At 37.1% G+C, this 27,949-nt stretch overlaps 1 protein-coding gene across 1 annotated transcript; it reads right to left on the bottom strand.

Moving 5' to 3' along the window:
* Window positions 1–2,263: 2,263 nt before the first annotated feature.
* clic1 (chloride intracellular channel 1) lies at window positions 2,264–19,787 on the bottom strand. Its single transcript, XM_062030007.1, has 8 exons — window positions 19,650–19,787; window positions 19,387–19,478; window positions 19,083–19,133; window positions 9,266–9,375; window positions 9,017–9,142; window positions 8,832–8,938; window positions 7,074–7,255; window positions 2,264–3,156 (listed from the first exon to the last, which is right to left on the bottom strand). The coding sequence occupies exons 3-8, from the start codon at window positions 19,122–19,124 to the stop codon at window positions 2,995–2,997; spliced, it is 729 nt and encodes a 242-aa protein (XP_061885991.1). The 5' UTR covers window positions 19,125–19,133; window positions 19,387–19,478; window positions 19,650–19,787; the 3' UTR covers window positions 2,264–2,994.
* Between the last annotated feature and the right edge of the window lie 8,162 nt (window positions 19,788–27,949).

Genomic DNA, 27,949 nt, shown 5'->3' with positions numbered 1-27,949 from the left:
ATTTAAGTCATAATGATTAATAATTTTAGTGAGAACAAAGTTGCACAATTATGAGGAAATGTAATATTGTAAAATTAGGTCTTATTATGAAAAAAGTTAAAATCCTACAAGACTATATATATTATTATTTTATGAGAGGGAAAAATTGCAGGTTTATGAGAACAAATTAAAATTGTATGACAATAACATGGTCAAACTACAGTCAAAAATATCCAAAGTTAGTTTATGACAAGTAGTAATTTTATTTAAAAAATTGTTTTTAAGAAAAATCTGTGATGTCAATGTTTTGAAAAATATACACTACCGTTCAAAAGTTTGGGTCACATTGAAATGTCCTTATTTTTGAAGGAAAAGCACTGTACTTTTCAATGAAGATAACTTTAAACTAGTCTTAACTTTAAAGAAATACACTCTATACATTGCTAATGTGGTAAATGACTAATCTAGCTGCAAATGTCTGGTTTTTGGTGCAATATCTACATAGGTGTATAGAGGCCCATTTCCAGCAACTATCACTCCAGTGTTCTAATGGTACAATGTGTTTGCTCATTGGCTCAGAAGGCTAATTGATGATTAGAAAACCCTTGTGCAATCATGTTCACACATCTGAAAACAGTTTAGCTCGTTACAGAAGCTACAAAACTGACCTTCCTTTGAGCAGATTGAGTTTCTGGAGCATCACATTTGTGGGGTCAATTAAATGCTCAAAATGGCCAGAAAAAGAGAACTTTCATCTGAAACTCGACAGTCTATTCTTGTTCTTAGAAATGAAGGCTATTCCACAAAATTGTTTGGGTGACCCCAAACTTTTGAACGGTAGTGTATATATATGGAAACGTAATGATTACTATACAGTATGGAAAGTCTCTAACAGACAATCATTAAATGAACATTTTATTATTTTAATACATCTAATGTATTTTTTTCTAAAAAAATGTTTTTTAACAAGGACAAGAAAACACAAATTACATACATGTAACAATATGCTATTTTTCGAGTAATATTACTTAAATCTTATAAAATTACAAAACTTTCCATGTGATTTTTTTCACCCCCAGTCTGGCACAATACTCCATAATACATTTCATGCTCAACATTTTTAGGTTTAGTCTTTTTGCAGCAGCAGATTACACCAAATAGTCATTCACAGCTCCTCTGCAGGATCGTAAAAAGGGGAAGTTCGAAACTATTGATATGGTTTCCTGTCTCTGTATCAACCTCCTCAAAATGAGCCCAAGTCTACACCCCCTTTCCGCCCTATTGTGTGCTGCAACGACTAAAAAGGTTTGCACGTACGTCAATGCAAGTTCTACACTGTAAAAAAAAAGGCCTTGCAGCGCCACGTAGACATTAACAAATTCACGCCAAGTAAACATTTTGGTCAATGCTGCTATGCTACAGCTTTTACTACCCAATAAAATAGATTTACAAATATAAACATGTAATCTGACAGGCAGTTTCTTTATCATCTTTATCATTACTAATTGGACAGTGTGTACTTAGCTATGACCAAACAACCAAACAATGAGTATAGGGCAGGGGTGTCCAAAGTGCGGCGTGTAGGGCCATTTGCGGCCCACAGCTAATTTGTTAATGAGCCACAGCACATTCTAAAAATACTATTAAAAAAAAAAACATAAAAAGTGGAATAAAAGAGCAAACGGGTAATATGTCACAAGAAAAAGTTACAATGTTGACTCTGATAACAAAAGTTGTTTTTTTTAAACTGTCGATTTTAAAAAACAATGTTGTTATGAATTGTTGACCTATTAAAGGATAATTACTTTACATCACAAATTCCACTTTAAAATATTTTTGGGGGAAGATGTTTCATATTTTGTGTGTTTGCCATAGGAAAAACAAAGTTTTCTTCGACAAAAAGGGCATATACTGTATATTAAAAACCATGAAAAAAAAAGTATTTTCTTATAATTGACAGATTAAAACGTTGAAAGTTAAAAAAATATAAACGTTATGTCTTGTTTTTCACATTTTTATGAGTGGGGCCCATTTGGACCCCCAATAATTTTACTATTATTTTTTTACAACGGTCATTACTTTAAAAAAAAAGATCTAAATTATTGTGGTTATGAATTACTGACCTATTAATGCTCCCATTACATTACATAAAATATTCAACTTCGAAATTCTTTTAAGGAGAAAATATTGTATATTTTGTGTTTTTGCCATAAAAATAATCAGGGTTTTGACCAAGAAGGGTATGAAACAGAAACAAAACTATATCAATAGAGAGACTTTGAAGTTGATCAAGATTTAAGGATTGAATAAATAATAAAAAACATAAAATAAAAAAAAGACTTAATTTTTAAGATGTTTTATGACACCCCCTGCGAGTCCCCGAGGTCGAAATTGAGGGGCGCTCTAAAGGTTAAAAAAAAAATCTACATATTTTATTTATTTTGAAAACGAAAAATATCAAAATGGTCCCAGCAAGCTTGAATTTTTTCAGTGTGCGGCTGTTCAATGGAAAAGGTTTGGACACCCCTGGTATAGGGTTCTCAATGCATGCACAATAGGGGATATAAGTATTTGATCCCGTACGAGCCAGCAACATTTCTGCCCAGAGGGACTGAAATATTGTGGAGAAAGAAAGCAATGTTGGCACAACTTTAAAAAAATGGAACAACTATAAAGCAAGAGCGCCAACGTGAATATTTGTGCGAATAAATGCGAACAATTTCATAAAGTATTGTAACAGCAAGAAAAATTGAAACTAGAAGAAATAAATAACTTTCTCAGGAAATGCAAGCTAATAACCCCTGATGGATTGATCCATGATTGCCTTAGTACTTTTGCTGCATGTGCTTCTTTGCTATACCTAACACAACTAAGTAACAAATAACAACCATCTGTAAGCTTAGTTTGACATGGCAAAGCAATTGTAATAACTTGGATTATATAAATTTGTTGTTTTACTAGTTTTGTACACTTGTACACTTGTACACAGCTCTGCTATACGGTGCTTTCCGACTCCTACTTGAGAGCTTTGGCGACAGAAGAATAAGCGATGTGGATCTCGTCATCGATCGGACAGGTGGAGGCAAACTCGTCCCGGGCGTACGCTGCGTTCAGGTACCTCCACAGGTTGGTCAGAGACTGAGGGATGCTGAAGTTTCGGTACTTTAAACACACCACCTGAAAAGGACAAGATGCCATTTATACTTTTTAGAAAGTGGCAGAAAACACAGGGTTGAGTGAGGTGGGAGGGGCCTATTGATTCCAAGTAAAATAATGAATACAGTCATTTTTTATGTTTATCCCTGTTCATTGGTTGCGTGCCTGACAGTGGTAAGTGAATTTCCGCGGAATGGAAATGATTAGTTATAAATCAAATATTTTCATAACTAGAGCATAAAACAACCTTCTATATACGTTTTTGGCCTATAGACATGAAATAACACCCACATAGTCACCTTTACACCGGTTTAATCAATATAGTAATGCTCTCTGAGGCTGAGCCAATCAGTGCCCGCAGTACTAAACAGTGCACACTGATTGTTTTGGTCTCATCTGGTGGCAAATACTACTGTAGTATTGATCTTGTTAGTTAATTTGGCCATGTTTATTTTTTTAAATGCCTAATTTAGGCCAAACAAACGTAAAATATACTTTAAAAAATATGCAATAGAGCACGTGTCAAACTCCGATCTGGCCCGCCACATTATTTGATGTCCGCAAAAGTCGTGAAATAATATGCTTTAATAAAGTACTTTCTTTCCTTACTAATTGTACTGGTTCTTTCCATTTTGACATTAAAAATACATGCACTGTATGCACTTGCTTATTTTTTTAAACTTTAATATAATCTAATAATACAAAAAAAGTAACATTCCAAATAATTTTTTGTTGAAATAAAAATAAAAACTTAAATATCTGCTTGACTTAATTACGATTTTAAAGCAAGTTATCCATCAAATTGTACACTGTAAAAATGACAATAGACTTTACAGAAAAATTCTGGCAACTGAGCTGCCTTTTTTTTTTTTTAATCTAGTTTTTCCATACACATTAATATACTATAAAATTAACAACCGTATATTTTACGGTAAAAAACTGGCAGCTCCGTTACAAGAATTTTACAGGGAAAAAAAAGAAGTGGTACGGGTTTTCATTCCATTTACAGTAATATGCTGTAAAAAACACAGCAAATTTTACTGTAAAATGTTGGCGACTGAGCTGCCAGTTTTTTTACAGTTAGATCTAAAGATATAATAATCAAATTCATAGGCTATAGTATACATGTAGTTTAAAAAAAAAACATTAATATTCATATATTGGCCCTCTGAGGGCAACCATAACTGCGATGTGGCCCTCACTGAAGACGAGTTTGACACCCCTGCAATAGAAGGAAGCCGCAAAATTGGACAAACGATATATCCTATATATATACAGTACAGGCCGAAAGTTTGGACACACCTACTCATTCAATGCGTTTTCTTTATTTTCACGACTATTTACATTGTAGATTGTCACTGAAGGCATCAAAACTATGAATGAACACATGTGGAGTTATGTACTTAACAAAAAAAGGTGAAATGACTGAAAACATGTTTTATATTCTAGTTTCTTCAAAATAGCCAGCCACCCTTTGCTCTGAGTACTGTTTTGCACACTCTTGGCATTCTCTCGATGAGCTTCAAGAGGTAGTCACCTGAAATGGTTTTCACTTCACAGGTGTCATAATTTTGATGCCTTCAGTGACAATATACAATGTAAATAGTCAAGAAAATAAAGAAAACGCATTGAATGAGAAGGTGTGTCCAAACTTTTGGCCCGTACTGAATATGTAAGAGAGATGTCATGTTCTCTATCGTGGGATCAGATTGGGCCCAAAATTTGTCTTTGTGAACTGATCGGCGATCATCTGGTGAGCAGCTGAGCCCAGTCGATTTTTACCGCAGCTGTGTCCCAGTGTTTACATGGCTAAAGATTGCACCCTCATGAAAGATTACTTCGAAAGACATGCATTCTCAGAGAGACACAATTACATTTCCATATTCCTTGTTGCACACGTGCAGGACTTGCATGAATTCCAGGCGGGTGCGTGTCTTGCCAGAACACCGGCTCGATTTTAGAGCAAGCTGCAAAAAAATGCATCCACAGTGCGAAACAGCTTCTAAGATACTAATCCTCACCGCCATGGTGGAAAATAATTGTTATCACTGGAGGACGAGAGTAAAAGGAATGGCTAAGCATGCTACACACACCGAGAAGGACGACGCAAGAAGCGAACTGCTAACGCTTCAATGTAAAGTAGGGGTGATCAATCCAGATAACATTATGATACATACTGTTATACCAGTATATAAACCATAATAAAGTCATTAGATCGATATATTTTTGTTCATAATATTACTAACTCATTTTTTGGCCGTTTTTGGGTTACTGTTTACAAACTCAGGGAGTAAGTCTCATGATACAAGAAGGCTTTGATACAGGAATGAGCCAGTAAATGATAAATGATAAATGGGTTATACTTGTATAGCGCTTTTCTACCTTCAAGGTACTCAAAGCGCTTTGACAGTATTTCCACATTCACCCATTCACACACACATTCACACACTGATGGCGGGAGCTGCCATGCAAGGCGCTAACCAGCAGCCATCAGGAGCAAGGGTAAAGTGTCTTGCCCAAGGACACAACGGACGTGACTAGGAAGGTAGAAGGTGGGGATTGAACCCCAGTAACCAGCAACACTCCGATTGCTGGCACGGCCACTCTACCAACTTCGCCACGCCGCCCCTAGTAGTTTTTGCTTTTGTATTGTGCGGTACCCACTTTATTTTGTTCTAAAAAATGGTATGTAGCATTCAATACCACAAATTGAATAAGTCATCTGATTTACAACACCACCATCACATTCAAAATTTTATAAGAAAAGCTTTATAAAAATTGTTACTTTAGTTACTTATAGTTACTACTATAAAACATGTTCAGTTTTATAATCCATTGTCAAAGTATCAAATCGGGACTCAATATTAGACCGGATGTGAGGCCGAAAAATGGGATCGAGATCAGAGGTCAAACATGCTCATCGAGAAAACCCCTAATATTTATATACCCTAAATCAGGCGTGTCAAACTCGTTTTCATTGAGGGCCACATCGCAGTTATGGTTGCCCTCATGGGGCCACTTTTAACAGTGAATAATATACAGTATGAGTATAAATGTGTATATATAAAACATGTGTATAATTGTCTGTCTTTTTTTACGTACGCTGTACAAAACCAAATCTTTAGATTGGGCTGTATAAAACTGGCAACTCAGTCACCACAATTTTACTGTAATATTTGCAGATTTAAACTTTTTTTTTTTACAGAATATAAAATAAAAAAATACATAGAGCTACAGGTAAATTAAATGGAACGGAAAAATGGTACCACTATTTTTTTACGTACAAATTCATGCACGTTTTTTATACTGTACGGTTCTGGGGTTTTATAGTGTATTATCACTCTATACTGAAAGTGGATTTTACTGTAAAACATTTTTTCCGGATTTTTTTTTTACATGAACAGTTTGTTGGACTACTTGCTTTGAAATCCTAAGTCAAGCAGATATTTAAGTATTCATCTTTATTTGAACAATAATGTTGTTTTGAAATGTATGATGACATAATATTTTGTTTTATTATTAGAGATGATTAAAGTGTAAATATATGTAATGGCACGCAGTACATTTATTTTTGTAATACATTTATTAAGAAAAGATAAAGGTACTTTATTTACACATATTATTTCCACGCTTTCGGGGGCCACGCAAATTGATGTGGCGGGCCTTGAGTTTGACACCTGTGCCCTAAATAATGAAAAACTAATAATGTTGTACTGAAAACATTAAAAGTCAGTCAAATGTGAAATTCAGTGCTCAGGTCTTGGTACCAAGCAATTACCGGTCAAAATAATGATTAAAAAAATTCAACATAAATAATAAACAATAAAACAAAACAAACAATACTCAAAACATCAAACCAGTCCATGAATAGTGATGAATATGGTTCCATGACCTATCAAGGGTTACTAAATGTATCTTACGTGTCTCAGGCCCATTACCTTCACAATGTGGAGCTTTGGAAGCAGGTTGCAGTCAGTCAGAGTAAGCTCGTGGCCGTCGAGGAAGGGGCGAGATGAGGAAGTGACTTCTTCGGCGCTATTTTCATCAATTTCGTCAGGAAGTGGGGAACCGAGGTAGTCGTCAAGCTTCTTCAGGGCCTTCAGAAGGCCTTTCTCTAAATCTGAACACAAAGCAAACAGTCGGTCAAAGCTCAAGGGTTTGGTTTGTCTTTGGGGAAGAAGCATTTTCCCAAACATTGAGAATATAAAATATTGAAGAAAAAGGGAACATTAAAAAAAGACTGTACGACTCTGCCACATGTCTCACATGTTTATGTTCTTAGGGCATTTGAACATGCCCTTTCTTCTAGAATGTATTTTATGTATTTAGTCATTCAAGAGTTAAGTGGGGGGCCACTTTGATACCTTCAGGACCTGATCCACTAAGATCCAAATAACACTTGCTAAATAGCGTGTGCAAACTATACAATTGTGTGCACTATTAGTGGAGGAGTCGTGTGTGACCTACAAAGACTGTGTGTACAATTGATAACAAGCGCAAATGTGGTGTGGACCGCCCTATTTAAGTGAAGTTTTTGCATGTATACTGGCTGTCACCATGGAGACAGTTCCTTCCACATTTATGCTATCGTATGCTCTGACCTGTGGTGTTTTGTCATGTTGTTGACATGCAGCACGCAAATTTGATCTGCGCCTCCTTTTCTGGGCTATATTATAGCATGAGCTAGACAACAAAACCTACCTTTAGCAGAAGGTGCGCTCTGGGAGGCGCTGTGGTATGGTGATGGTGCGTCGGGAATGATCCAGCCACAAGAAAATGCATATTGCAATAAGTTTTTTCACATAGGAGATATATAAAAATAATATCTCCTATATGAAAAATTAAACACCATTAAAAAAAAAAGGGCAGCAGACACCAAAACTTATCAGTTGAATTTGTTTGAATCAGTCCCTTAAGTCATTCAGCAGCTAAAAAATGTCATTACTGAATATATAATTAATCAAGTTTTTATTTCTGACAGTCACACAGATGGAATATTTTCTCTCTCTCTCTCAATCGTCTGCCTATGCAAAGCGATCACCTCCTTTCTTACCCCATTTGTGTGTAACTGTGCCAGGTTGTACGAACATTCCAAATGTTCTAAATGTAGACGCAAAGCAGCAGTTGCAAAACAGTTTCAGCCTTGATCAAATCACATTGCGAGCGCCAAATGATTATATTTGCATCTCTTCCCCCCGGTATTTCAGCAGTTTTAAAAATGTACATATATTCTGCATACACATCAAGTCAGACACGCTAACTGGATTGCGCTCTCTATTTTGCTCGTTAAGGAGATGCAATCCTCTGCGCACCAGTTTTACGTGGGCTATCAATTTGCTTGCGTTTTAATACGCGCACACCTTTAGTAGATCAGGCCCTTTGTGCATTCAAAACGCTACAACAAACCGAATGTAGGCTAATATATGCTGAACTAACTACTTCTTAGCTTCATCTTATAGGTGACACGGCAAACTACATATCTATTAACATATCACATTTATAATTATTCATATAATTTATTAATATTATTATTTACATTCTTTTAATTATTTTAATTTTAATATATTATTTAGTTATATATTTAAGCAGACCCTATTTTTGGAACTTGACTGTCTTTCTTTTTTTGACACATATAAATATATAGTGGCATAAATTTTGCAGTACAATGTAGAGGCGTGTATTTTAATTTCACTCACTTTCATTGGTCTGAGGGTTGGAGTTCTTGATGTAAGCCGAGAACTTGGAGAAGACATCCATGCCTGCTGTGTTCGACTCAGGGTTCCGCGCGGCCAGACGGGGATACCTGAACGCCAAGAGACACGAGTGCTCACGTGAAGTAAAGCCAATGACGAAAAATGAGGCGGTCAGATGCAGTAACTACTTGGGCGGGCAGAGGTTGTCCTCCAGGAATTCCTCAATCTTGTTGGTGTCAGTTTTCACCTCGCTGCCGTACAACAGGAAAGGAGGCTGGGCACCCGGAGCCAAGTCGTTTAGGATGTAGGGTTTCCTGTCGGTGGTGGAGAGACCACATGAATGGATTTTTAACATTTGCCAAGTTAAAACACAAATGTCATGAAAAGCGTGCAACAGTAAAAAAAAAAAAAAAAAAAAAAAAAAAGGTGACTCCCACCTCTTCATGTCCACTGTAGTAACGTCAAACGTGACTCCTTTTAGCCACAACACCATGAAGAGACGCTGAGAGAAGGGACAGTTGCCGATGCTCTGCCCATCACTCCCAGCCTGCAAATAAAACATACATGTTATGTATTTGTACATACATACATTTAACATACCATACAACCTGGGGGAAATTCCACATTCCCAGTGTTACAAGGGTCGAATTTAGGAATTAAACTAAAGGGGTACTCAAACCTTCAGTCACAATGTTTTCAAAAGCACCCGGCAATGTAGAACATCGTTATATATATTCTATCCAAACATCGATTCAATTAAGACACGTTACAGTACGAAATTTAACCTAATTAGTCTATTCATCATTCCTAATGACACAATAATCGAAAGCTCTACTACAGGGGTGTCCAAAGTGTGGTCCGGGGGCCACTTGCAGCCTACAACTTGTCATTTATGGACCCACGACACATTCTAAAGACAAAATAAACACATACCGTATTGAAACACTAAACTACAAAAATAGTATATGCAATTTTCGGGAGAAATACTGTATATATCTGACCTACTTAATATAATAACTGCACACTTTTGTCAGAGCTCCAAGGTCATCTGACCAGGGCTTTTTAGAATACCCAAGGTCGAGGCTGCAGACTAGAGGAGACAGAGCTTTTGCAGTAGCAGGACCTAAACTTTGGAACGCTTTCCCTCTGAATCTCAGGGCAGCAACATCTCTTGATTATTTTAAATCTTCCTTAAAAACGCACTTATTTGCGCTGGCTTTTAACTCATGCTTCTTTTTATCCATTTTTAACTGTGTTTTAAATACAGAATGTTATGTCCAGCCATCCATTTTCTACCGCTTATCCCTTTCGGGGTCGTGGGGGGTGCTGGAGCCTATCTCAGCTACAATTGGGCGGAAAGTGGGGTACACCCTGGACAAGTCGCCACCTTATCGCAGGGCCAACACAGATAGACAGACAACATTCGCACTCACATTCACACACTAGGGCCAATTTAGTGTTGCCAATCAACCTATCCCCAGGTGCATGTCTTTGGAGGTGGGAGGAAGCCGGAGTACCCGCAGGGATCCACGCAGTCACGGGGAGAACATGCAAACTCCACACAGAAAGATCCCGAGCGGAAGGATCATACCCAGGACCTTCGTATTGTGAGGCAGACGCACTAACCCCTTATTATCTTTTACGTTTTTGTTATTTTTTGACAATGTTATGCATTTTAACTGTGTTTTATATATATAGCATGTTTTGTGCTTATTGTGATTTTGATTATTAGTAATTTTACCTTTATGTTCTAATCTGTACAGCACTTTGGGGCAGTAGTCTGTTTTAGAAATGTACTATACAAATAAATCTACTTTGACCTTGACCTTAAATGATTAAATGCGAAAGTTGCTGAAATGCGCAAGAGGAACTTAAATGCTAATGTTAGCATGCTAACAGTTAGAATGCATCAAGCACAAAGTTATATGACTCTGAGGCATTTGGCTGTAAAATTAGTTAACAAAAATGATCATGGTAATGTTAGCATGCTAGAACACTAACAGAATGTATCAAGTACCAAGTTATATGACTCTCAGGCGTTTGACTGCAAAAATTGGCTGAAAGAGTTAGCATGGTAATGTTACCATGCAAACAGCATGTGTTGAGTACAAAGTTATACGACTCGGAGGTGTTCTGCAGCAAAAGTGGCTTTAAAAGTTAGCATGCTAAAGTTAGTAATGCTGCCTGAGGCCACGATGCTGAACAGCATGGTCTGACTGATTTTGTTTCATCTAATGGCCAATACTACTGTAGTATTCATATTTTTAGTTAATTTTGCATTTTTTGGGGTTGAAAGTGCTTAACTTAGGGTAGAATTATGTAGAAAATGCCTTGTTATCGACCGACCTATATTGTACTTGTTCTAGTATTTTTAATGTACAAATCGAATCAAAGTGGTCCCCACAACCTTCAATTTTTATGTATGTGGCCCTCGCTGGAAAAAGTTTAGACACCCCTGCTCTATTTCATTACCTCTGTTTTAGGATGGGCGCTTTAGTACACACAAGGGAGTAAATCGTTCAAATGCTTACTCTATTTCCATTGAACCATCAGAGGCTACCGTACTCAGACAAGGATCTTATTGCACGCAAACTAGCAACATAATGCAGATAACAATACACAAATCTGTATTCTGAACTACTCTTTGTGTCATTAAACTACCAGTTTATTAAAAAGCTAAATGAGTGCTAACGAATGCTAACAGAGGTGTATGGGCATACTTGTGTAAACCTTCCTGTTTTTCCGCCGGACATTCCGAAAACATTTTCTTAGATCTTTAAGATGGAAACTGTAGCTGCCATTATGATGTGCAGTGATGTTTTCAAATTACCGTAAGTCTTGAACTATACAAGTATTTCAATGGTTGGAATCTGCCCTTTTGCATGATATACTAGTTACAATGGTAATCTAAGTCACAGCAGCTCAGACCCGGCACCAAGCAATGTGGGTGGGGAGCGTTTCCAGAGCGGCGTTTTTTTTACCCTTATCGTTCATATTTCACTGTTTGTTGCATTTTGTTGCGTTTCGCTTGGTTGTAAAATATGTCAATCGATATGTGACGTTCATATGTTGTCAATATTCAGTGTTTTATCGGTCATAGTTAATATTATAAATCCCACATTATTTTCATGTACATTCTAGGTGTCCCATTCAGTAAAAAAAACTTAAAATTCCATTCCGTTTTTTAAGGCGGTCTGTCATAACGTTCAATCAGACATTATTGTGAGGTTTTATATTGATGTTCCTAAAAATCTGATATACCGGCCCCCAGACGCATTTTTTTTCTCTAAATTTGGCCCCCCGAGTCAAAATAATTGCCCAGGCCTGGTTTAGGGTCACCTATCTCGCCCAAAGTCAGCTGGGATAGGCTCCAGCTAACCCGCTACCCTAATGAGAATAAGTGATATAGAAAATTGGATAGATAGATGTCAACATGTATGTATCTGCAAGAACAGTTAAGATTGTGCTATTCTATGACAATGTTAGAAAATAACGATATAGTCTATTATAACAACTACAATATAACCAGTTGAATTTCTAAATTTAGGGATCTAATAAATACTCATGTACGGCCATTTTGGATGTATTTTTTTTTAAAGAGGAAGCACACTCACAAGAGAAGGGTGTGAATTTGCAACGGGGCAGTAAAATATTGAAATTACTTGAAGTTGCAACAGAGGCTTTGAGTTTGTTCCTTTTTCCCCCCCAAAAGTAACTTGCAGCTGAAAGAAAAGCAGATCAAAGTATTTTTTTTTAATCAAAATGAGGAAGTCAGGATGAATTGCTACAATGAGCACGTTTTGTAGTGCACTGCTTTTCGAAGCGGGTTTGCAGCATGATACTGATAAAGCATATACCACGCGGTCACACAAGCCCCCAGGGGGGCTATTTCAGAAGAACTGGTTTAAATCTACTATTTGGGAACAGTATCAGGAGGCACAAATAAATAAGAATTGTTCCTCTTCATCCTTGCAGCGCTCCCTCAAGTGGGCCGCCATTGGCAATTGTCCATGTGACCCACATCTGAGACCGCCACTGATAATACAGTTTGTTACGTATAATATAAAGCTAACACGCTTTCTTCCCATTTGAGAATTTCTACATAAGTTGGTTTTATCCTAAAAATATCAAACTGGGCCAAAGATCCTTCCATTTTTTTTAGTTTCTGGCCTTTAGTGGGGAAAGATTGAGAGACTTCTAAATGGATTTTGGTGTCTTGATTTTAAATAAATTCTGTAAGAGTGGTTCTGGTTAAGAAACGGGTTATAAAAATTCATATCATTGTGTAATTTGCACTAGTGGCCGCAGTATACAGGAAGGGTACAACAGCATCTTTCATCCATTGAGAAAACAGTAGTGATACTGTATATGGCTGCACAGAGAACTCATTATAAAAACAGACTATATATTAGGACTGCACAATTAATCGACATCAAAGTTTTATTAATTAGTGCAATAATTAATAGAATTTTTCTCCACAGGCACCGGTATTTGAGTGACAGATATATTCGCCAATCAAAATTGTTGAGCCTCACGTTTGTTCGTCTCTTGCTTCGAACAGGGGGAAAGACGTCTCACTCTGTGCATAGCTCTCTGCACCTGAGCGCGTATATTTAACAGTAGAATAAAATGAACGCAGTGAGCTCTCTTTTCATTCTTTGTCTCGGTGGGCGGAGAGCGAGACCCCCAGCTTTACACACACAGGAAGCACGGACAGACAGCCTCCCAACCCGCGACTCGCCATCCAGACACCAAGTAACAAAAATTAAGAGGAAAAATATACGATTACGCAGCCAAATGTCCCATCGTGGTAATATTTCAGCTTTAAATTGGAGAGGCAATGCAAACCCATCAACACGGACGAATAAGCGAGCGAGAGTGCCGTGATCGCGTGATGGCTCACTTTAAGCAAACGCAGCGCATTCATTTTCAAAAAAACGCATCACGTTTGCTTTTTTTTTTTCAACATCACCATTCACCACTGATTATTACTCACTGCAGACTTTATGAGAGCCAACAAACATAATAAAACATCACTTACTGTATGTTCTATGTCTGCTGTCATTAGGATACTGACTGCTCGGATGTTCATATATTCCTGTTTAGATGAAGAATGACTCAAAATCCTCAGGAAGTAAATGGGAAGTGAAACCAAGTGTCTTTTTGTGTCGTCGGCATTTTCTGGTCTACATCGGCTGTCAAAGTGCGCAACTTGTCGGAATGCGTCCTCATCCTTCTACTTTTTAGGTGAGAGGCATGATTTATGATCTAAAATAAACGTCCATAAGCAAGGAACCAAGGAAGCAGCTTACCACTCGATGTCAATATAGGCACACAAGCTTGTGATCCCGGCGCAGCTATAAATAGTTTGTCTGTGTTAGCGCTTTTATAACAATATCACTAATACTTGGTTAATATTCAAATCACGAAATGTAAATGGAGGACTGTTGGCAGATTTTGGATGTTTTTTTATTGGGTTTTCCCATCGTAAGCTGACTTTTATTTCTGTTTATTTACGAGTAAGAATGCATTAAAAAAAATACATCCATCGTCATGTCTTTCATAATAATTGTGAACGATAGGCAAAACTCCATAATAAGTGCCGTTCTTCTTTAAGAGCAATGGCTACAGACTAAGGCCCAGTTTACACTAAGGTTATCCAGGGTAAATCCCACCTAACTATATCCGTGTCCACTCACAACAATGCCACCGTTTAGGACCCTCTCCCCCCTCCGCCCGCAACGCGACCTAATACGCATGCGCGGAAAATGCGCACGTCATAGTAACCTCCAGTTTTGCTTTGTGTGCAAGTTCTTAAATTAAATTTAACTTATCTGAACAATATCTAGTGTTGTGGTATTTCAATTAACTGGAATCCAGTGTGCTGTGGGGCCCTATTGTAGTGAATCACACCTGTGCCGTCATAATTAAACAAATCTTTAATAAACACGTAAAAGTACACGATGTGACAAAGAACATTTTACAACAATCAATCTCGAGATCTAGATATCTGGTCAGGACACTCCTCACTCTTTTGCCTTCACCTTCATTGTCCATTCGTTTTTGGTGACTTCATATACTCTGGACCTAGACGTTGAGTCCGCGACATACATGGCGGACAATAACTGATACAGTCTGCTTTGCCAGTCCTAAAGCATTCGCCGTTTTCTGTAGTCTTCCCTCGACGGCCAGGTAATACAAAGCACAGGCTAGCTTTTTTTAATCACATCCACAGGAGCTCGCATTCTCGTTGACTCTCCTTCGACAAATGGACAAAAATTTTCGCTAAATAGAATCACAGCTGACCTGGACATTGGAAAGTTCTCTTGCTGTCTGAGAAGTGTTGTATCCGTAATAGCTGCAATCACTTTCTCTTAAGTATTCATGTGTGATTTCCACAAGTGTCTGTACGACGGAAGGAGAACCACGGGCATGTCTGGATGACTCGCTTTCATATTTCCAGTGGTTAACTCCGAGTTACGAAACCGCTTTATTATGAAGCTGGCTGGGGCGCGTTCTTTCTGGCGTCACTTCCTCTCCGACCTCAGTTTGTAAACGATCAATGAGTCCATACAAAGCTAAGAGCCGGAGATTCAAGAAATACACGTCGCACTTAGCCGTGTAAAAAATTATCCAAGGAGGGGGACCTTAAACGGTGGTTTAGTGTGGCTGAAACGGGGCTTAGGCTAAATAATTATTCGTTTAAGGGGTTGTACGGCTTAGTGTAGACATAGCCTAAAGCAGTGTTTTTCAAACTTTTTTGAGCCCAGGCACATATTTGCGTTGAAAAAATCCGGAGGCACAACACCAGCAGAAATCATTAAAAAACGAAACTCAGTTGACAGTAAAAAAAACGTCGCAATTGTTGGATATGACTTTAAACCACATATGTCAGAGTCAAGGCCCGCGGGCCATATCCGGCCCGCGAGAAGGTTTTTTACGGCCCTTGGGATGATCTTGATTTATTATTAGAACCGGCCCGCAGACCGCAGATCTTTTACACGCACCAATACTACATTTCCCACAATGCAGCGGTGACGCACCGAGCAGTAGGCTGCTTCATTTCAATATTTATTGGCACAGCAGTCGTCAGCATCACAGTAAAATTAACTTTCAGATACCCATCAAAAATGGCAAAACGGAAGGTGGACACTGAGAACCGGGGGTTTCAAACAAGGTGGGAGTCGGAGTATATGTTTTTGGAGGTAGCTGGAAAACCTGTGTGTCTTCTGTGTGGAGAAAGTGTGGCGGTACTGAAAGAGTATAATCTGAGACGACATTATCTTGAGGATTTCCTCAGCTCAGAGCCTTACCCCGAACATTGATGAACTTGTGGAAAAGATGGGACACCACCAAGTATCACCCTCAACCTCAAACAAGTGAACATTACTGTGCAATCACATATTTAGAGTTTTTACTCAATTCAAGTTTAAAAGTTAAAGTTTAATATTTGTTTTCACTGCATGTTACTTCTCCTTAAACAAAGTGTTGTTTTTGATTTATAGATTTTTGCACTTTATTTTATTGTATTTCAATTTAATTATATTTTTAAAATATTTCAGTTGAGTGGATGATAGAAAATTGCTATTATTGTTTTTTTCTTTGAAGTAAATTTAGCCCACTTTTGCTAAAATAGAAAATATAGGCTACTGATGGTGCCTTGAATACCGGTTTCTTTCATTTAATGTTCATGTTATGGGGATTTTTATATAAAGGAAATTTGTCTTTTGTGTCTGTTGAAAATTAAAGATTACTGACAGAGCCATAAGAAAATATTGCTTTATTTATCTGATCATATTGGAATATATTTGTTAGGTTTTCAGTAGGTTCAATTAGGTTCACTAGACTATATGCGTCATTTAAAAATTTTTCAATGAACATTCGAACAGTCCGGCCCTCGGCTTGTAGCTAAATTTTTTATTTGGCCCTCCGTCCATTTGACTTTGACACCCCTGCTTTAAACCATAACCAACCATGCATCACTATAGCTCTTGTCTCAAAGTAGGTGTACTGTCACATCACGCTGTGACTTATTTTGAGTTTATTGCTGTTTTCCTGTGTGTAGTGTTTGTTTTGCGCTCCTATTTTTGTGGCTTTTTGTCTTTTTTTTTGGTATTTTCCTGTAGCAGTTTCATGTCTTCCTTTGAGCGATATTTCCCGCATCTACTTTGTTTTAGCAATCCTTTGTGGGGACATTGTTGATTGTCATGTTGTGTTCGGATGTACTTTGTGGACACCGTCTTTGCTCCACAGTAAGTCTTTGCTGTCGTCCAGCATTCTGTTTTTGTTTACTTTGTAGCCAGTTCAGTCTTAGTTTTGTTCTGCATAGTCTTCCCTAAGCTTCAATGCATTTTCTTAGGGGCACTCACCTTTTGTTTATTTTTGGTTTAAGCATTAGACACTTTTTTACCTGCATGCTGCCTCCCGCTTTTTCCGACATCTACAAAGCAATTAGCTACCGGCTGCCACCAATGTTCCCTCTAATTTTTCATGTGTGTGAGCAAACGCACAAACACCCTGAGCATTTAGTGGAATACAGAGGTGCACCCTGTGGTAATACCAGCAGCACATGTGTCTCAAACCTGACATAACAATTTATTTATTTATTTATAAATGTCTTATTATTATAATCAAGAGACTAGTCAATTTCAAGAGATTATTTTCTAATATATGTGATTTGGCCCACTTAGATATTGTTTTTTTTTTATCAGCTATGCACTAGTATTTTATGCCTGGGTGGGGGTCCTGCTGTGGAAAGATTGTGTACCCCTTTCAGAGATCACATTTAGTTCCCCTTAAAACATTCACATGTTGCATGAGATTAAGTGTTTATTAACTTTCTGTCCGTAAAATAAATATTTTTATTAGCAATTATGTAGTCCTGTAACATCATTTCATGATTAATATCCAAAAAATAACATTCTTAACAAATGACAGTAGAATAAGCACACTGATTGAGGAGTCATAGTAAAACGACCTGAAATTTACACTTTACATGTAGTGTTGGAGTTGTCCAACTTTTTGTGTGGCCATAAACGCACCAGTGGCTAATTGCCATAGTGTATGTGTTGGTGCAGGTGAGAGAGAGAGCAAGCGACTGCTGTTGATATAATAGATGACAAAGAGTTGCTTTTGGCTTGGTTTGTACGGTAGACAACGACCAGTTTTGCTAGATAAAAGTATTTTACACATTGTTTTGGTGTGGTTATGGCCGACAAACAATTTCGCTAAATAAAGAGACAGATGGAATTCCTGGCCTCCTTTAAGTGTCTCCACAGACGTTACAATAATTTAACAGTGTTGACAAACATTGTTTTTATCTGTTGTGGCCGCCTTTCGTCACCTGTTACTCACAGTTGCATTGCAAAATCATACAAAACAAACGATTTGTTTATTTTGTTTAGAGTGGGATTTGATTTTTTGCGCGGCATACATTTGCTGTGCGCAGAGGACGCGTAAGCAGTGCGCAATTGCGCACCTTAGAGGGAACGTTGGCTGCCACCTACTGATATGGAAGAGAATGACACGGTTACTCTGCCGAGCTCTAGACAGCACCGACACTCAACAACAACACATAATTTTTAAACTATAATTACTGGTTTGCAAAAAATATTTTTAACCCAAATAGGTGAAATTAGATAATCTCCCACGGCACACCAGACTGTATCTCAAGGCACACTGGTGTGCCGCGGCACAGTGGTTGAAAAACACTGGCCTAAAGGTCTGAGTCTGTCTGCATGAAGCCAAATATTTTAAAAGTAAATTATTGCATATTTTTCTGAAGTGTGGCACCTTGAGACAAGAACATGTTGATTGACAGTCTAAAAGTGGCATGTCTCCCTTCACTCATTATTTTCGCAATTTTATGCATTTTTATGTATAAAAAATAAAAATCGCAATTTTGGAGAGAAAAATTGCAATATTCCCCCCTGAAAACCTATATAGGGAAAGGTAACGTGTGCTTTAAACGAGCTTTTTAAAGTAAAAATAAGGCCGAGTGGGGGAGTGTACAACTAAATATAGACTTAAAGTGCATTTAATAAGATTATGCTAGTTTGAGTCAGCACAGGGTGTAACTGACGCCACTCGACTGTCTTTTAACACCGTAAAGACAAAATAAAAACATGACCGCTTCATGTAATATGAAAGTATACTCAACTATGAGAAACAAACATCCGTGAAATGAATCAAAGTGGCGCTGTTTCATCTTCCACGTCACACTAGGTCACAGTGTGTGTCATAAAAGTCTCTTACCTTAACAAAAAGTTCCACTTTAGGCGGATTGGCTTCGCTCATTTTCCTTCCCTGGAAAAGAAGGAGAGAGAAAAAAGACGTTTAACTCGTTAACGCGACACAATAAAAGTAAAGGAGAAGAAGGAGGAGGAAGACTTCGAAACTGGAAGAGCCAAGCCCATCTTCCGCTAACAACCCGCGGCCATTAAACAACATTAAAAAAACACATAAAATAACGCCACGGCCTTCTTAAGTATTAAACTGTAAACCTTAATAAAAAACGAACGAAGTTAATTTAAGTCGTTGTAGGTGTGTTTAGGGCTACCTTGAAGCGCTGCTATGGGCGAATGACGCCTCTTTCTCCTCTCAGTTAGCGCGTCCTCTGCGGGCACTACACACGCACAGCGTCGCCATTTCCTGGGGAGGGCAAGCATCCTCACCGCAACGTGCGAAAACACAAAGAACGACGGGGAATTTGATGTTATTCCCCAAAAAATAACAACTTAACGTAATATAGTTTCTGTGGTTCCTGGAGAAGGCAATAATTAATAGAATGATTTATTACGTTCAATTTTTTAAATAACTTACCCAACGCTAAATATAGGTGAACTGTAAGAGGAAAATGCATGTTTTTTAATAAACCAATGATTACTTGTATTTATTACAATAGTATCTTATATGCTGTAATTATTTGTCTCATTTTTAATTAAAGTTTTTCACTTCCGCATTGCCAGCAAGTAGGTACGGCGGCTCTAAAGGGTCAAAACATCCAAATGTACTCGCCTGGTGTTTTGATTGATTGATTGAAACTTGTATTACTAGATTGCACAGTACAGTACATATTCAGTACAATTGACCACTAAATGGTAACACCCCAATAAGTTTTTCAACTTGTTTAAGTCGGGATCCACGTTAATCAATTCATGGTGTAGGGCAGGGGTGTCCAAACTTTTTCCACTGAAGGCCGCACACTGAAAAATCTAAGCAAGCAGGGGCCATTTTTATATTTTTTTAATTTAAAAAAACAATACAATATATGTATAAAAAAATATACATTTAAGCCTCCACTCAAGCTTGATCCCGAAGGGTTTTGGTCATAAAAATATTTAAAATGTGTCATTATTTAGTAGTATTAGCACCCCCCGCGACCCCAAACGGGACAAGCGGTGGAAAATGGATGGATGGATTATTATTATTATTACTATATCTAGATCTACATTAGGTCTATCTGTCAATATAAAGTTGTTAAATATTTAAGTTGTATGCCCTTTTTGTCAAAGAAACCCTGTTTTTTTATGGGAAAAACACAAAATATGCAATATTTTCACCCAATAAAAATTTTAAGTGGAATATTTTTAGAATGTGCCATAGGGCCGTTAAAAAAATTACCTATGGGCCGCAAATGGCCCCCGGGCCGCACTTTGGACACCCCTGGTGTAGGGTCAGCTAAGACAGAAGTGCGGCCGCGGGGCTATTTGCCAGTTTTTAAAAGCCCACGGCATTTTAAAAAAATACTATCACTAAAAAAACATAAAAAAGTGCAATAAAAGAGCATACAGGTGGAAATGTAACAAGAAAAAGTTACAATGTTGACTCTAATGCCACAAAGTTGTCATGCAGGCAGTGTTATGCTTTGAATTGATTGATTGATTGATTGATTGATTGAGACTTGTATTAGTAGATTGCACAGTACAGTACATATTCCGTACAATTGACCACTAAATGGTAACACCTGAATAAGTTTTTCAACTTGTTTAAGTCGGGGTCCACGTTAATCAATTCATGGTGTAGGGTCAGCTAAGCCAGAAGTGCGGCCGCGGGGCTATTTGCCAGTTTTACACGGCCCGCGGCATTCTGAAAAAATACTATCACTAAAAAAACATCAAAAAGTGCAATAAAAGAGCATATAGGTGGAAATGTAACAAGAAAAAGTTACAATGTTGACTCTAATGCCACAAAGTTCTCATGCAGGCAGTGTTATGCTTTGAATTGATTGATTGATTGATTGATTGAAACTTTTATTAGTAGATTGCACAGTAGAGTTCATATTCCGTACAATTGACCACTAAATGGTAACACCCAAATAAGTTTTCCGACTTGTTTAAGTCGGGGTCCACGTTAATCAATTCATGGTGAGTAGGGTCAGCTAAGCCAGAAGTGCGGCCGCGGGGCTATTTGCCAGTTTTTAACGGCCCGCGGCATTCTAAAAAAATACTATCACTAAAAAAAACATCAAAAAGTGCAATAAAAGAGCATACAGGTGGAAATGTAACAAGAAAAAGTTACAATGTTGACTCTAATGCCACAAAGTTGTCATGCAGGCAGTGTTATGCTTTGAATTGATTGATTGATTGATTGATTAAAACTTTTATTAGTAGATTGCACAGTACTGTACATATTCCGTACAATTGACCACTAAATGGTAACACCCGAATAAGTTTTTCGACTTGTTTAAGTCGGGGTCCACGTTAATCAATTCATGGTACAAATATATACTATCAGCATAAGACAGTCATCCCACAACTTAATCATCAGAGTATATACATTGAATTATTTACATTATGTACAATATTTACAATCCGGGGGGTGGGATGAGGAGGGTTTAGTTGATATCAGCACTTCAGTCATCAGCAATTGCATCATCAGAGAAATGGACATTGAAACAGTGTAGGTCTGACTTGGTAGGATATGTACAGAGAGCAGGGAACATAGTGAGTTCAGAAAGCATAAGAACAAGTATATACATTTGATTATTTACATTTGGTTATTTACAATCCGGGGAGGTGGGATGTGGAAGGGGGAGGGTGTTAGTCAAGGGTTGTAGTTGACTGGAGGTGTTGTTTAAGTGCGGTTTAGAAGGAGGATAGAGATGCCCTTTCTTTAACACCTGTTGGGAGTGCATTCCATATTGATGTGGCATAGAAAGAGAATGAGTTAAGACCTTTGTTAGATCGGATTCTGGGTTTAACGTGGTTAGTGGAGCTCCCTTTGGTGTTGTGGTTATGGCGGTCATTTACGTTAAGGAAGTAGTTTGACATGTACTTCGGTATCAGGGAGGTGTAGCGGATTTTATAGACTAGGCTCAGTGCAAGTTGTTTTACTCTGTCCTCCACCCTGAGCCAGCCCACTTTGGAGAAGTGGGTAGGAGTGAGGTGTGATCTGGGGTGGAGGTCTACAAGTAATCTGACTAGCTTGTTCTGGGATGTTTGGAGTCTAGATTTGAGGGTTTTGGAGGTGCTAGGGTACCAGGAGGTGCAAGCATAATCGAAAAAGGGTTGAACGAGAGATCCCGCTAGAATCTTCAAGGTGCTTTTGTTGACCAGAGAGGAGATTCTGTAGAGAAATCTCGTTCGTTGAGTGACCTTTTTGATTGCCTTGGTTGCCATTTTATCACAGGAAAGATTAGCCTCTAGAATGGAACCTAGGTAGGTGACCTCATCTTTCCTGGTGATAAAAATGTCACCCACTTTTATAGTGAAGTCAATGACTTTTTTGAAACTGTCATTGTTCAACAAAAAAAAATAGTGAGTCAAAATTAATGTTATGAATTATCGACCTATTGAAGGCTCTAATTACTTCACTTTAAATAATCCACTTTGAAACATTTTTGGGGAGAAAATATTGCATATATTGTGTGGTTTTCTATGACAAAAGGAAAAAAAAAACATTAAAAAAATAAATAAACATGTGTCATTTATGGCTATAAGTTGATCTAGAGATGTAAGGGTTGAAAGTAAAAAAAAAATAAAAAAATGTACGACTTATTTCTACGGAGCCCCTAAAGGGACATGGGAATTATTTTTTTTTAGACATGTATCTCGTGCGCACGAGAAACTTTCTCGTGGCCACGAGAAAGCATTGGATGCGTGCTGATGGTTTGGTGTGTGTTAAAATGGCAGTTTAGGAGTTAATATGGCTGTATTTCCAATTAGGACTTTCCCCCATGTGTGTTGTGGCAAAATGTGAATGCTTGATTAGTAGGTGTGAGACAAACACTTTATCTTCCTGGTTATTGTAACGCTACGTGTTTGACATTATTTAAGACTTTATCATGCCCGGGAAAGGACAGTTTTCCTCTTCTGTGGCTGTGGGGGGTGGGCGTGGCTTGCGGACCTGCAGCAAATATATATATATATATATATATATATATATATATACACAGTATATACACGCACACACACACATATACATGTATACTGTATAGGAAGAAACACACATACATATATACAGTATACATATATACACACAAACACTAAATTTGACATACAAAATAACTACTATTTTTCAGAACAAGTTACAGTAATATATAATATATATATACACTACCGTTCAAAAGTTTGGGGTCACCCAAACAATTTTGTAGAATAGCCTTCATTTCTAAGAACAAGAATAGACTGTCGAGTTTCAGATGAAAGTTCTCTTTTTCTGGCCATTTTGAGCGTATAATTGACCCCACAAATGTGATGCTCCAGAAACCCAATCTGCTCAAAGGAAGGTCAGTTGTGTAGCTTCTGTAACGAGCTAAACTGTTTTCAGATGTGTGAACATGATTGCACAAGGGTTTTCTAATCATCAATTAGCCTTCTGAGCCAATGAGCAAACACATTGTACCATTAGAACACTGGAGTGATAGTTGCTGGAAATGGGCCTCTATACACCTATGTAGATATTGCACCAAAAACTAGACATTTGCAGCTAGAATAGTCATTTACCACATTAGCAATGTATAGAGTGTATTTCTTTAAAGTTAAGACTAGTTGAAAGTTATCTTCATTGAAAAGTACAGTGCTTTTCCTTCAAAAATAAGGACATTTCAATGTGACCCCAAACGTTTGAACGGTAGAGGATAAAGTGTTTGTCTCACACCTACTAATCAAGCATTCACATTTTGCCACAACACACATGGGGGAAAGTTCTAATTGGAAATACAGCCATATTAACTCCTAAACTGCCATTTTAACACACACCAAACCATCAGCACGCATCCAATGCTTTCTCGTGGCCACGAGAAAGTTTCTCGTGGCAAAACTTTCTCGTGGCCACGAGAAACTTTCTCGTGGCCACGAGAAACTTTTTATTAAAAAAAAAAGAAAAAAGAAAGAAATTAATATATATATATTTTTTATTTTATTTTTTTTATAAAAAGTTTCTCGTGGCCACGAGAAACTTTCTCGTGGCCACGAGATACTTTCTCGTGCGCACGAGATACATGTCTAAAAAATAAATAAATTCCCATGTCCCTTAGGGGCTCCGTATATTTCCAACACTTTTATGAGTTATGAGTTTGGCTCCCTGACAATTTTAGGGTGAGGGTCAAGGGTTAGGTTTAGGTTTAATAAACACTTTTGGGATTTTGCATATTTCATGTGTTTAACAAAAAGGGGATAAAAACATAGACAATAAAAAAATAAAACTTTATGTCAACAGATAGAGCTGAAGTTTATCTACAGATGCAAACGTTTAAAAAAAGATATTGATACAACTTATTTTTAACATTTTTATGAATGAGACCCTTCTGAGTCTCCGGGACAAAACTTGAGGTCAGCTGTAAAGGTAAAAAAAACACCTCTGTATTGTGTTGCTTTTGAAAATGAAAAACACCAAAATGGCCCCCATATGATTTAATTTTTCTGTGTGCAGCCCTCAGTGGAAAAAGTTTGGACACCCCTGAGTTAAATTAAGTTTATTTGGAACATGCATGTAAAGTTACAGTGGATCAAATCTCACGTTCACATATACACAATTCAACATGTTCGAAAAGGAGTAGGAAGAAGCGGACCTTGCATGTTGTTATTTGAAACCTGCTCTAATGGTGCTTAAACCGTACTTAAAAAAAAAGAGAACATACACATTTTGTCTAAAAATAATGCCTTTTGTTTTTACAGCATTTTGTGACATGCAAACTGAACGGAATAATAATCTTAATACTTCAATAATTAAGTTATTGAACACATATAGAAGTCACATTTTATTTTGCAATGTGAACGACTGCATAAAAACATCAAATTTAATTTAAAAAAATCGGTTTTGGGTGTTATACTGTACATCATTCAGTGTGAACCTAGCCTATATGGGCCAGACTTCCACAAAGCTACATTGAGGAAGGATAACAATGCTTATTAGTTCACTTTTTGCACTTCATTATGTCTCCAAAGCGTAACTCAGGCTCTTATGGTTTCAGTGCGCCAAAGAAAAGGAAAGCCATCATCATGGAAGTGAAAATGAACATCATAAGAAGTTCCTGGAGCATGTTAAAGGTTCTGCTGTTATGAAAGCAAAAGTAGTAACCAAGCAGCCTAATGATATCCTTGTTAAGATGGAAAAGTTACGATTCACAAGTGCTGAGGTTTGAAGACCAGGATCAATGCTCTATCCCAATTAAACTATTGTAGATACAGGGAAAGAATACATTTGTTTAAAAAAGTGGGAAGGAAGTGAAAGTGAAGTGTTTCTGACCAATAAGGGATGGGTAATGCACTCAAGCCTGGTGCTAATTGGCATAGCATGAACATAAAGTGAAGTTGCTGGTGTGAATGATACAGCAGCAAGTGAGTTTCCTATTTAATTTAGTGTTGTATTGCTATACCATATCTTCATTGGTTCTTTACACAGTGTGATTGACTTAAGTGTTGCGATAGTATCAATCTTTCAAAAATATCAGTGTTTTTGTTGTTGCGTTTTTCACATTTGTATTATAATTTAGTTATATTTTTATTAGGGCTGTCAAAGTTGAGTACATTATCCATTGGTGTACACCAGTATCTTTTTTTTGAAATATTATTGAAAATGTTCAATGACAAGACTCCAACCGGCAAAGCTGATCCGACAAAGAAAGTTGGAGCAAGACTGATGAATAGTACTGTTTGTCACTCGTTAAGTACCTGCCTCAGAGACTGCAAGCTGTTATAAAAGGCAGAGGTGGTGCAACAAAGTGTTTTTTTTGGTTTATTTTTTATGATTCCATATGTTCGTCCTCAAAATTGAGTGATTCCATAAGTTTTTCACTCTGTTTAAAATAAAAATTAAACTCTTACCGACTACTGCGATTGATGTTCTGGATTTCTTTTAATGTTTCTTAAAGCCCGAACGTTGCCATTTGAAATGACTATAGTTGTGTGTCATGTCTGTTTTTTCTACAAAATAAACATCTGAATGAACATCTTCCAAGTCTGGTGATTCCATCATTTTCCCCAGGGATGCAAATAACAACTAACTAGTATACTACCTATTCCACACTCCACTCAAGGACAAGATCCAAGATGTAGTGCCCACAAAATCAAAACAACATATCACTTGTTCAAGCCTTTTCTAACATCCCTAACTACAAAAAAAGTTAAAAGTATGTATTATTGGTGCTGATAGCGGGTCAATATCGATATTGCCCAATAGTCAATCGTATCGGAAGTGAAAAGCTTGTATCAAGATACTGCTAATCCTAATTATAATCAAGATCAACAAATCAAAGACAAGTCACAATCTTAAAACAATTTCAAGTGGAAAGTATCAGCAATATTTGTATTTACTTGATTTTAGGTCCGAAATAGGCATTACCTTCCAAACCTGGTACATTATTAAAATGTGAAGACAATGTAATGTGCCTATGGCGACATACAGTATTTGTGTTACATATTTGGTCAAATGTTTTTGTGATAAATACTAGTTTATCATAGTCATCAGAGATATTTTCTTTTATGTTCAAAGGTGGATATTTCATACTCCTGCAGCAGGCTCCAATAGAACATCGATCCATGGTCACAGTCAGTCGATAAAGTGGATATCCAAAATCTGAAAGTATTTATTTTTTGCTATGGACTAAACACATTTAGGTTCGACATCAAAATATCAACAGGTATTTATAACTGCATCTCATACACAACTTGCCAATTAAAAACTAAACTGATCAGGAGATCTTTCATCCTCAGTAGCAAGTTTGAAGATACTATGTAATATATATATATATATACTGTATATAAGTACATATATATTTACAGTACAGGTCAAAAGTTTGGACACACCATCTCATTCAATGCGTTTTCTTTATTTTCATGACTATTTACATTGTAGATTGTCACTGAAGGCATCAAAACTATGAATGAACACATGTGGAGTTATGTACTTAATAGAAAAAGGTGAAACAACTGAAAACATGTTTTATATTCTAGTTTCTTCAAAATAGCCACCCTTTGCTCTGATTACCGCTTTGCACACTCTTGGCATTCTCTCGATGAGCTTAAAGAGGTAGTCACCTGAAATGGTTTTCACTTCACAGGTGTGCCTTATCAGGGTTGATTAGTGGAATTTCTTACTATATATATATATATATATATATATATATATATATATATATATATATATATATATATATATATATATATATATATATATATATATATATATATATATTTGTCAAAAAATATATTCATGTATTATTTTACTAACCCAAACACAACTATCTATATATGTAAATAAGCAAATACTCTTTGTCCCACAACCACCTCCATTTATTCGTATATTAATTTATATTACAACATCATGTTTTTCTGGACACACTGTAAGATACTCACATATTGTCTAAAAAGCTATGCATGTGATATCGTTCATTTCAACTGAAGACTGGTTTATTTTATCTATGATATCTAAATATCTGGTTTCAATATCAAAATCAATATTCACAACTGAAGAGGCTGACATGGATGTGCAGTATTTGCGTATAAGTTAATAATAAGATACAGGAATATGCAAGTATTTACTGATATCCATCATATTCATGACAAAGATGATTTATCAGGCGTGATGTGCAAGAACCTGTATAATGGATCATGCGACAGTCCAACCTCCTATATGGCCAACAGCGAAAAAAGCGCCACCCCGGCAGCCATTGTCAGGGA

This window comes from Entelurus aequoreus, linkage group LG20, assembly GCF_033978785.1.
Source record: "Entelurus aequoreus isolate RoL-2023_Sb linkage group LG20, RoL_Eaeq_v1.1, whole genome shotgun sequence".
In the NCBI taxonomy this organism is placed as follows: Eukaryota; Metazoa; Chordata; class Actinopteri; order Syngnathiformes; family Syngnathidae; genus Entelurus; species Entelurus aequoreus.
Note: the sequence above shows the minus strand (reverse complement) of the source record. Positions and strands in the feature narration are given on the sequence as shown.

Bases quoted from the DNA above. Each gene is read 5' to 3' on its own strand.
- clic1 (XM_062030007.1), bottom strand. From the start codon at position 19,124: ATGAGCGAAGCCAATCCGCCTAAAGTGGAACTTTTTGTTAAG. The intron at 9,376-19,082 runs GTAAGAGACTTT...TTTTATTTGCAG, and splicing joins AAGTGGAACTTTTTGTTAAG to GCTGGGAGTGATGGGCAGAG. The intron at 3,157-7,073 runs GTAATGGGCCTG...TGTCCTTTTCAG, and splicing joins CAAAGCTCCACATTGTGAAG to GTGGTGTGTTTAAAGTACCG.